Raw genomic sequence first — 12,309 nt, 5'->3', positions numbered from 1 at the left:
CTTTGTAAGCCTTGTACTTATTCTATTGGTCTGTTTTGCCAAACCACTACTTTACGGGGAGTCTGTTCCGCTTCTTGGCTTCGGCTTCTTGTCCTTCGCCAAAAGTGCATTCAGTATCTACTCAAGGAATACGCAGACAGCCATGTGTTGAAAAAGGCTCCCTTTAGCTTATGTTTTGAAATCATATGAAAACCCTCCCTGAGATATGTTACTTTGCTCCTCGTTAAATACAATCTTTGAGTGCAGGTGTGTTAACGAACACCCAGACTCACTCACACACGCTCAGGCATATAAAAGACTTATCTCTTTTCACCTTCGGTCAGTCTCTTTTCGTATTTGTTTCACAGAATACAACAAGAGTCTGTGTGTCAGCCGTGTTTACTGTGGTACCTTCATTACATCCCTAAATATGAGGGGTGTCTCCATAACTCTTCTCCACCTCAACAAAACCTACAATAAATACTTGGGTAAGTAAAAGACCTGTGTCTTATTTTCACCTCAATTTTTGCGTTTTATTATAAGGAGAGACATAGCCAATATGCTAAAAATAGTAGCTAAATATTCCTCAAATCATTCCCACTTTTCCCATCTTCAAAATGAAGGGTCACTTTGGGTGATGTGCTGCTAGACATGTCATATCTCAATAAAAAAAAATGGGATGGTCACAGCTGGATTGGTTTTGAGCAGAAGTCCTTGTGGATTAAAGTTGACCTGGGGTAAATAACAGCATGATCATAAGAGATAATGAAGAAACCTCTACAAAATCACTCAAATCTGCTAGAAATAGCAACCAAACCTCTTATAAATGACATCCTATCTTTATAAAAAAGACAAGAGGATTCTTTAATATAGTATGAGACAAATTATGTTTGATTAAAAGAAAACAGCCATTGGTCTAATACCTTCAGTCATTGGTCTGCGGAGTCAGGGCTGACTTGAAGCTAAACAATAATTGGAGCAACAACTGCGATGGAGGGAAATGGGTAGAACAGAGAGTTTATGGCAGAGTACTTTGTAGTAATAGTGGTGGTGGTGGTGGTGGTGGCGGCAGTGGTGGTAGTGGTGGTTGTGGTGGTGGTAGGGGTGGCGGCGGTGGTGGTAGTGGTGGTGGTGGCGATGGTAGTCGTGGTGGTGGCGGTTGTAGTGGTGGTGGTGGTAGTGGTGGTGGCGGTTGTAGTGGTGGTGGTGGTAGTGGTGGTGGTGGCGGTCGTGGTGGTGGTGGTATTGGTGGTGGTAGTGGTAGCAGCAGTGGTGGTATTGGTGGTGGTGGTAGTGGTGGTTGTGGTGATGGTGGTATTGGTAGTGGTGGTGGTGGTGGTGGTGGTGGTGGTGGTATTGGTAGTGGTGGCGGCAGTAGTGGTGGCAACAGATAGTGGTGTGTATATGTGTTGGAATTGTTAATTATGGTTTGTGTGTAAATTGCTGCTGATGATGCCCTACTGTCAACCCCTATTGACCTTTATCCCAGATGCTCCTACCACTGCACCCAGCTGGCCTCGGTCATACCTACCCGTAGGTACCACTGACCGACATACTCCTACAACTGTCAACGTCCAAACTAACACGTTTACTGAGAAGCCAAAGATGACCAACACTTCTGCTGGTAAGTATCTTTCTATAATACACTTGTGGCTGGAAGACAGCTGTAAATTGGTGTCTGGTAGAAATTCTTGTTGTTTTTATTCTGGCTCTCCGTTATCTGAGTTCAAATCCTGCTGAGGTCAGTCTTGTCTTTCATCCTAACAGTGTGGATAAGGTACAAACTCCTAGGGTAGATTAAATATTGGGTTGTCCGGAAAGTTCGTGCCGATTTTTAAAGGAAAGAAAAAGGTCAATAAATACTTGCCATTACATTTTTAATCAACCAAATATGAACCATTTTGTTGCACAATGCGTCTCCATCTTTCCTTTAACTTAAATACCATCTTCCCAGAATTCAGGTGGTTTCATGGCAAAGAATTCATCAAGGTATCTTTCTACATCATCCAAGGAATTGAAAATTTTACCATTAAGACTATTCTGTAGAGACCTGAATAAGTGGAAATCCGAAGGAGCAATATCTGGTGAATATGGATGGTGGGGTAACACCTCCCAGCCGAGTTGCAGCAATTTTTGTCTGGTTCCCAAAGCATCAAGTGCCAAAAATGAAACTTTCTTATCTTCCATTTTAAAAGGTTACAAAATTAACATAAATTATAGGAACATAAATCTTCTTCCACGAAAAGATAGCTTAAACTGTGCTCTAAATGGAGGTGTAGTCAAATCCTATTTTATGGACTCAACCATGTTCTAAAATAAGTCGAAAGGTAAGCTACTATAGATCGGCACAAACTTTCCAGACAACCCAATACATCCTAACATTTATTTTCCATGCTGGTGTCAGTTGGATGGTTTGACATATAAGTGTATGTGCATGTGTGTGTGTATGTATGTATGTATGTACACCCAGCACACTTTGAGAAGTGGTTGGTTTTAAGAAGTCATCCAGACTATTCTAAAAGCAGAGACTGGGTGTGATGTGACCCTTGGACTCATCAATTTCTCTAGAATCGTCCAACCCATGGATGTTAAATGAGGTTGATAATGATTATGATGATGAGTTCATCTGATCTGCTTCAAATAGCAGCTAAATCTTCCTCAAATGATCTCCTAACACCTTAAAAGTAATAGTCCTGGATATATAAGAATGTGGAATGGTCACGAGTGGCACCAACAATTGAAATCTGTTTGAGCCAAAGGTGGGGGTCTTTAAGTGATTGTTTGACCTGCTAGAAATAGCTGCTACATATCCCTCAAAATCAATCACAATCTACTGTCTTAAAAAAACTATAGGGTACATGCATTATCCAAGTTAGTCCTGACTCGAATGTCTTTGATCATGAGTTTAATCAATTAGGGTCCACCTGGGGCTAAATAGCAACAACAACCATCAACTATAAACTATTTTATTGCAGTGAAACATGTTGCACGCCATGAGCTGCTGAAGCGAGTCTGTGAGTCTCTGTTGAAGAATGAGGAATATCTGAATCAGTTGGACACTGTTTGCGGTGATGGGGATTGTGGGAGTACCCTGGCACGTGGGGCCCAAGGTAAGTTGTCTACCCTGTTCACATTCTCCTGTTCTGCCTGTGTGCTGCTCTCCCTCTCTACCTCTCTTTCTCTCCATTACAAGTCTCTTGTTCACATTCTGTTTGTCTGCCTGTCCATCTCTCTCTCTCTCTCTGTCTCTCTCACTCTCTCTCTTTCTCTTTCTCTCTCTCTCTCTGTCTATCTCCTACTAGTCTCCCCTGTTCACATTCTTCCTCTCTCCCTGTGTGTGCCTGTCTCTCTTTCTCTCCTTTATATGTCTCCCCTGTTCACATTCTCTCTCTCTCTCTCTCTCTCTTACTAGACCCTCCTGTTCACATTCTCTCTCAGTCCCCTTTTTCTCCCTTCTCTTTCACTCCAATTTTCATTCTACCCCCTTCTTTTCAACTTAGCTCCCCCACCTCCCTATTTCCAACTCTCTACAGTCATCCTGTCTACATATCACTCCTTCCAGATGTCTTCTTGTCCCTTTGTCCTCCCCCTCCACCCCTGTCTTGTTCATATCTATGTCCCCACTCTGTCACTTTGCCAGTCTGTCCATTAAACACATGTCCTTATGTCTCAAATCATCATCATCATCATCATCACCATCATCAGCATCATCATCATCGTCATCATCATCATCACCTTCACCATCATCATCACCATCATCATCATCATCATCATCATCATCACCTTCACCACCATCATCATCATCATCATTTCAACATCCACTTTTCCATGCACACATGGGGCAGATGGATTTTACCTTCCTTGGAAACGGGTAAACGCTGGTAACAGGAATGGCATCCAGCCATAGAAAAAAGAACCCATCTCAACAAATTCCATCTGACCCATGGAAGCAGAGCAAATCAGCCATTAAATCAGTGATGACGACGATGATCATGATGATGATGATGATGATGGCTAATAGTGGCGATGACGATGATGATCAAGATGATGATGATGGTGATGATGATGACTGATGATGATGATGATGATGATGATGGCTAATAGTGGTGATGATGATGATATTGATGATGGCTAATAGTGGCAATGATGATGATGATAATGATAATCATAATGATGGTAATGATGCTGTTAGTGATGATAATGACCACAATATTGATGACAAAGAGGAGGATGATGATGATGACTGATGGTGGCAATGATGATGGTGGTGATGCTGCAAAATTCTTTGGTCTCCAGCCTGTCCTTTTGTATTTCTGTTTACACCTGTCTCCACACCTGTCGGTTTTGTTGTGCTTATATATTTCCCTCTCTCCCATCAGCGGTCATCGAAAGACTGAACACGGTGCAGCAGTGTCACTTGGCCGTGGACAACTGGACCAATCTGGCTGAGGACTTGGCAGAGATTGCAAAGAACTGCATGGGCGGAACCTCAGGAGCCGTGAGTAAAGAGTCTGCTGTAGATTATCGGTTTTTTTGCTTTTATCGTTTACTTCTTTCAGTCCATTGGACAGCGGCCATGCTGGGGCATCACCTTGGAAGAGTTTAGTCAAACAAATTGACTGCAGGACTTATTTTTAAGCCTGGTACTTATTCTGTCAAACTTTTTGTCAGACTGTTAAGTTATGGGGATGTAAACAAACCAACTCCAGTCATCGAGTGGTGGTGGTGGGGGGAAAACAAACATGAATACACACATGCACACACATATATATATAACTGGGCTTCCACACAGTTTCCATCTACCAAATTCACTCCCAAGGCGTTGGTCAGTCCAAAGCCATGCTCGAAGACATTTGCTATTTACTGGTTTAAATTTTTTTGAACTCTGGCCACAGTCTAGAAACAGTAGTTCCCAAAGTGGGCAGTGGAAAGATATGGGGTGGGGGCACTGAAGAAAAATGGGGTGACCAAAATAGGGTAGTGGATGTAAAAAAAACAAACAAACAAAATAAAGGGTTATTTAGGTTATGTTTTATTTATGAAATGCTGTTTTGAATTTAATGCCAAAAATGGTCTGTCTGTGATGGTGAGTGGGGTCAGGGCACGAGGAATGTGACCTTAGAACCAAGGAGGCCACTGGTCTAGAGTATAGAGCTTTATAGTTTAACTCCAGTATTTATTTTTTATTGACCCTGGAGGGTCTAAGAGTCTACCTGAGTAGGATCTCAACTCAGAAACAACCAAAGGGCTAAACCCAAATCCCAGCTGTTTTGTCTGTGATTCAACCATTTCTATTATCTCAGCTTTGCATCTTTATTTCAGATCTACTGCCTGTTCTTTACTGCTGCTGCTCGGGAACTAGAACAACAATCTTCTGATGTGACAGGTGCAGGTTGGTGCAAGGCTCTAGGGGCTGGGCTGGAGACCATTCAAAGGTAGGTATATTTCAAGAAGGTGGCGAGCTGGCAGAAACGTTAACATGCTGGGCGAAATGCGTAGCTGTATTTCATCTGCCGTTACATTCTGAGTTCAAATTCTGCCGAGGTCGACTTTGCCTTTCATCCTTTCGGGGTCGATAAATTAAGTACCAGTTATGCACTGGAGTCGATGTAATTGACTTAATCCGTTTGTCTGTCCTTGTTCGTCCCCTCTGTGTTTAGCCCCTTGTGGGTAGTAAAGAAATAGGTATATTTCAAAGAGGTCCTGATCTTGCTAGAGATGTTACACTAACTCCAAAACAAGTGAATATAAACACACACATTCCCTCTGAAACTTCATTTTCCACCAGATGAATAAATAAGCAAAAATGTTGTACCTTGGGAAAATCATTATGCCAATAATAACACATATCAATTCTTTATTGTTAGTCAATTGGTTAAATAGCTAATCAACTAACTAACTGGTTGTTTATTTGTTTGTTTAATGGGCTCGTTAAGCAATTATTCAGTTGTTTGTTGGTCAAAGTCCTTTCATCGCTGTTTACAGCCTCTTCAATGACTTGCCCTTTCTCTGGCCCTCAACTCTTGAAGAAGAGCTCTTCTGCCTGATTAAACAAATTTCAGTTTACAAAAATATGTCCTAATGAATACTTTTTATGCTAATAGAATATCCCAAAATCTCTTGGAACAGGATGCAGTTTATGCAGTGGATGCCGGTTGCTCCAATTTCTGAAATAAAGACAATAATAGTGTGTGTTTTGTCTTGAAGATACCAAAGTGATATATTTCTTGGCTTTTACTAGATTTTCCTTTCGCTTTGTATAGTCTGCAATCATCTGCATTCAGCTCAATAGTTTGTCATCAAAATTCACCATTTTTTATCTCTGAGTAACTTTCACTCATTGGATGATCAGTTAGTTTCTGGGATATAAAGGCACAGCCGAGTTCTGTCTTGTTATATATAACTGAATGTATGTATGTATAGATGAATGGGTGGATGGATGGATGGGTGGGTGGGTGGATGGATGTATGTATGTATGTATGTGTATAACATACGGTATAATTTTAAATGGCTAATTTTAGCCATTTCTCTGCAGACTGAAAAAATGATGAACAACCTTAATCGATTTTCGAACCTTATCGGGTTCTCCTCAAAGGCATCTACATCATTCTGACAGTTTCCAGAGAAACAGGCAACCAAACTGTTTATATACTCAACAAATGCAGCAGTTACTCTATGACACATATGAATATGTGTATGTTCCAGATTGTAAGCTAGTTTTGCCCCTAGGTAACTGGAATTTTGTATAGGAGTACATCTTTTTAAGGAGACGACCTTCAATAGACTTGATGACTTTTTACAATAACTTTTTTTAAAAAACAGATTTTTAGTTACAGTCACATCCCAGCTAATTTCCCATTGACTAATTTCCCTTCTTTTATTACAGGTATAGTGGTGCCAATCCTGGAGATAGAACTATGGTGAGTTTTCCTCTGTTTTTTTTTTTTTACAATGGCGAGTGTTGGTTACCGTAGGAGACTTGGTAATCAATATTTCTGAGAATGATATTGTTGTTTAACCCAAATCTTGGCTGGGCCCAATTGAGCAGACCTATAATCAATAGTACCCAAAATCAATACTTGTTTCAGTCATTTGATTGTGGCCAATCTGGAGTACCACCTTAAAGGGTGTTAGTCGAAGAAATCAAACCCAGGACTTATTCTTTGTAAGCCTTGTACTTATTCTGTTGCTCTTTTTTTGCCAAACTGCTAAGTTACAGGGACATAAGCACACCACCATTGGTTGTCAAGCAGTGGCAGAGAGACAAGCATACACACACACAAATATATATATATATATATATATATGGCCTCTCGCACAGAGTGAAAGGCAGACTGTATGATGCGTGTGTACGAACAGCCATGCTACATGGCAGTGAAACATGGGCCGTGACTGCTGAGGATATGCGTAAGCTCGCTAGAAATGAAGCCAGTATGCTGCGATGGATGTGTAATGCCGGTACTCACACTCGGCAGAGTGTAAGTACCTTGAGAGAAAAGCTGGACCTAAGAAGCATCAGTTGTGGTGTGCAAGAGAGACGTTTGCGCTGGTATGGTCATGTGGCGAGAATGGATGAAGATAGTTGTGTGAAAAAGTGCCACACCCTAGCGGTTGAGGGAACCTGTGGAAGAGGCAGACCCAGGAAAACCTGGGACGAGGTGGTGAAGCACGACCTTCGAACTTTAGGTCTCACTGAGGAAATGACTAGAGACCAAGACCTCTGGAAGTGTGCTGTGCGCGAGAAGACCCGGCAGGACAAGTGAGTCCACAACCCGTGGCCTTCTACATGGGATGGAGCCAGCCTACGTATGCATACCTTCCCTTCTTGGGACACAAAACTCTACTTGTGAAGACGTGTTGAGGCAAGTGAGGATCAGAATCGAAATCGATCAATGGAAATTGCGGATGTGCTACCAGTGCCGGTGGCATGTCGAAACTCTGCTTGTGAAGACCCATTGAGGCAAGTGAGGATCAGAATCGAAATCGATCAATGGAAATCGATCAATGGAAATTGCAGATGTGTTACCAGTGCCGGTGGCATGTAAGAGAACTTTCCGTTTCGCGACCGTTGCCAGCACCGCCCCGTTTCGTGTCCGTTGCCAGCCTCGCCTGGCCCTCGTGCCGGTGGCACATAAAAAGCACCATCCGTTCGTGGCCGTTTGCCAGCTCTGTCTGGCACCAGTGCGGGTGGCACGTAAAAAGCACCCACTACACTCACGGAGTGGTTGGCGTTAGGAAGGGCATCCAGCCGTAGAAACACTGCCAGATTTGACTGGGCCTGATGAAGCCTTCTGGCTTCACAGACCCCAGTAGAACCGTCCAACCCATGCTAGCATGGAAAACGGACGCTAAATGATGATGATGATGATGATGATGATATGATGGGCTTCTTCCAGTTTCCGTCTACCAAATCCACTCACAAGGCTTTGGTCAGCCCGAGACTATAGTAGAAGATACTTGCCCAAGGTGTCACGCAGTGAGACTGAACCCGTAACCATGGGGTTGGGAAGCAAGCTTCTAACCACACAGCCACTCCTGTGCTTTGGTTGATTATATAATATGTTGCAGTGCTCCAGTCTGGGCTTGATGCAGTCTAGCTGCAATCTGTGGATGGTGCAGCGTTATTACAGTCAACCTAGGTCTAAACAGCAATGAGAGCATCATCTGTCCCATGGTTGATTCGATTGTAGATTACCTTTCAAAATTACCTCTGTGTGAAAAGTCTGGCTGCATCCGAAAAAATATATATTATGTAACAAAATAAGCACAAAATTTATTACACGAATCTTTTACCACCACGACAGTCAACTATTTGACACTGGTATATTGCGGTCTACTTGAAAGGCATTGCAAAGATCACTCACTGTTTCATTTGCGACCCCATCTTTAGTTTGCTGGTAGCGCAGAAGTATTGCCAGTCTATCTCTCACACTAATTTACTCACCTCGCCTGCGAGCCATCTAAAGTTAATAATGATTCTGCTAATTTCCCGTGTAAACATGTGTTGAATAGAACTCACTGGATACGCTAACGTGTATGCAGTCAGACTTTTCACACAGAGGATTTGAAAATGGAATTGTCAAGACTATTGAAAAGGTTGCAAGACACAACGAAAATTTTAGAAAAATAATAAAAAAAGAAAGAAGGAAATAAGTGGAAACTTTACCGGTGAGTGTGTCAAATTATAAGGCACCAAAAGAGAATGACTCTCCCCAGACACAACAGAATATGTTTCAACACACGAAGTCACATAATGAATCTTGCAAACCAAATCTAAAAACTGAATTAGAATTGAAATTCATTTAATTGTCTTCTGTGTCATCCAGGTCGACCCATTGCACTCTGCTTATGAAATGTTTGGAAAAACCTTGAAAGAAAAAGATTTGGTTAGTTCCTTCAGGCTGGCTGTCGAGGTAAGCAGTTATCTGGGTGCATTGTATGGGTGTGTATGGATGTATAGATGGATGGATGTGTATCCGTGTAGTAATGTATGTGTATATGTATGTAAACACGTATATATATATATATATGTGTGTGTGTGTGTATATGGGGAGAGTTTACGAAAAAAACAAAAGACGAAGACAGGTGTGTACAAAATAAACATATGTATGAGTATAACTCTCAGGAATAGAAAAAGTCTTTTACGTTTTGAGTCTATGCTCTTCTACAGAAAGGGACACAGAAAAATACAAGGTATATATATATGTATGTGTATGTGTGTATATGTGGTTATGTACATGTGTATGTGTGTATACGTATGTACGCATGCTTATGTGTATGTTTGTGTGTGTGTGTGGGTGGGTGTGTATCTATGTATATATGTATGTGCACACACACAAATACACACTTCCTTGTATTGTTTTACTTGTTTCATTCATTGGACTATGGCCAAGCTGGAGCAGTGTCTTGAACGGTTTTGTTGCCCCAGTATGGCCACAGTTCAATGACTGAAACAGGTAAAAGATAAAAAACAACAGGTATATATATGTATGTGTGTGCATATATGTGTGTGTGTATATATATATGTGTGTGTATATATACGTGTGTGTATATATGTGTATATATATGTGTGTGTATATATACGTGTGTGTATATATGTGTATATATATGTGTGTGTGTATGTATATACAAATATATATGTATATATATATGTATATATATAATACATATATATATACATATATATATATATATATATATATAATATATATATATATAAAAGCTATGTTGCCCTTTGTTTTTCTTTTTCATCATTACAATGACCACGAATTTGGATGACAGGCAGCTGAATCGGGTGCTGAAGCCACAAAGTCCATGTCTGCCCAAGCAGGACGTGCCAGCTATGTGAGTTCCGAGTTACTCGATCGACCTGATCCTGGGGCAGTTGGGGTTGCACTTTGGTTGAGGGCGATTCTAGATAATTTGTGAGAAGTTGCTGCAAGAGGGACCAGATTGTCACTTTATCATAGCTTATACAGCCCTTTATTCAAGATTCTGTGATGTTTAGAATGATCAGAGAAAAACAATCATGATATGTGCTATCTCTTCCATTTCATGATTGCCGTGGCAATATTATCACCATCATCATCACAATTGCCATTACTGTTATTACCATTGGCATTACCATATATGGAATGAGGGTTCCATTCAGTGTGGGAGATGCTGAGTGGCACTATGAATCAATCAGAAGACATCCTCTCATTGCTTAAGGAATAAGAATTTTGCCATTAATATTAAGGGTTTTTTTGTCCATCTTTACGTCCTGGGTTCAAATTCCGCCAGTGTCAACTTTGCCTTTTCATCCTCTTGGGGTACCAGTTGCATACTGAGGTTGATGTAATCGACTTACCCTCACCCCAGAAATTGCTGGCCTTGTACCAAAATTTGAAACAAATATTAAGGGGTTAGCCTCGATCTTAATGGCAAGAATCCTGGATACATGAGCCCTTGGATGAACATTGTTGGATTGAAACTATAAAAGGGCCACTATATCGACCATTCATACTGTGCCATCAAAATAGTCTGTTTATATAGCTTTCTTAATAAAAATAGCAGCCAAATCTCCCTCAAATTGCATCTTTATTTCATGATTAATTGGAACAAATGTAGATTATTTCAATGGAAATATAGTAAGGAAAGTGTTAAATTGTCAGCTTTCAGCAAACCAAACAATATAACTTAAAAGGGAATTGCCAGGGGTGTATGTGCGCACACGAACACATTAGAGCATTATTAATAATAATTATAAGAATAATTATGAAAATAATCTGGTAAAGCAGTAAAAATACAGATGTAATTAATATTATTAATTATAGTATTCTGGAGTTAAATATTATTAATTACAGTATTCTGGAGTTAAAGGGAATTATTTTTTTTAATTACAAATTATTTTTGATTAAGAATTATTAAATGAATTTATTTTCTTTGCCAATTTTATTTTTGTATTTATCAACCAATAAAGACAAAAATCAGGAAATAATGTTGTAAGTTCTTCATTCTTTTGTTGTTGTTTGTTTCCAGCTCATTCTTAATTTGTGGTTGACTTATGGTCAAAAACATTTCTGACATGACCATCCCATCTGGTTTTTGTGTATATCTAAGACTACAAAATTTGTCTCTCAGATACTCTCTCTCTCTCTCTCTCTCTCTTTTACTCTTTTACTTGTTTCAGTCATTTGACTGCGGCCATGCTGGAGCACCGCCTTTAGTCGAGCAAATCGACCCTGGGACTTATTCTTTGTAAGCCCAGTACTTATTCTATCGGTCTCTTTTGCCGAACCGCTAAGTGACGGGGACGTAAACACACCAGCATCGGTTGTCAAGCAATGCTAGGGGGACAAACACACAAACATATACACACACTTATATATATATATATATACATATATACGACGGGCTTCTTTCAGTTTCCGTCTACCAAATCCACTCACAAGGCATTGGTCAGCCCGGGGCTATAGCAGAAGACACTTGCCCAAGATGCCACGCAGTGGGACTGAACCCGGAACCATGTGGTTGGTTAGCAAACTGCTTACCACACAGCCACTCCTGCGCCTATGCCTAGAAAACAACCCAAAAAGTTCTATGCAGTAACAGTGATTCAAGGGATGGATTTTGTTTAGGCACTCAGTGATTGGATCCACGTCATTGACAGAGCCTAAGAAGGCTGAAATGCATCTGAAATCTCATAAGTCACTGCTGAGATGATGATCACCTCGCACAGATATTTATGATTTTAACCTTACAGTTCTATGAAGAGATATTCTCTCAGACAAAGACCAATCTTTCTCAATCAGAAAAGATTTATTGAAGGCTTTAGAAGAAACAAGGGGC

The 12,309-nt window shown here is 40.6% G+C and overlaps 1 protein-coding gene across 2 annotated transcripts in view; it reads left to right on the top strand.

Moving 5' to 3' along the window:
• LOC115217112 (triokinase/FMN cyclase) overlaps window positions 1-11,413 on the top strand; it is a 28,795-nt gene extending 17,382 nt beyond the window's left edge. The window contains exons 9-16 of one of the 2 annotated variants that reach the window (XM_029786711.2): window positions 348-467; window positions 1,469-1,603; window positions 2,955-3,089; window positions 4,359-4,477; window positions 5,302-5,414; window positions 6,866-6,899; window positions 9,306-9,392; window positions 10,261-11,410. In XM_029786711.2, the coding sequence (XP_029642571.1) occupies window positions 348-467; window positions 1,469-1,603; window positions 2,955-3,089; window positions 4,359-4,477; window positions 5,302-5,414; window positions 6,866-6,899; window positions 9,306-9,392; window positions 10,261-10,407 (890 nt within the window). In that variant the 3' untranslated portion in view covers window positions 10,408-11,410. Of the gene's footprint in view, window positions 1-347; window positions 468-1,468; window positions 1,604-2,954; window positions 3,090-4,358; window positions 4,478-5,301; window positions 5,415-6,865; window positions 6,900-9,305; window positions 9,393-10,260 lie in introns of both variants that reach the window. The other variant, XM_036507171.1, reaches the window with a different exon arrangement.
• The last annotated feature ends 896 nt before the right edge of the window (window positions 11,414-12,309 follow it).

This window comes from Octopus sinensis, linkage group LG11 (assembly GCF_006345805.1).
Source record: "Octopus sinensis linkage group LG11, ASM634580v1, whole genome shotgun sequence".
Lineage (NCBI taxonomy): Eukaryota > Metazoa > Mollusca > Cephalopoda > Octopoda > Octopodidae > Octopus > Octopus sinensis.
This window is presented reverse-complemented; position numbering and strand designations above follow the sequence as displayed.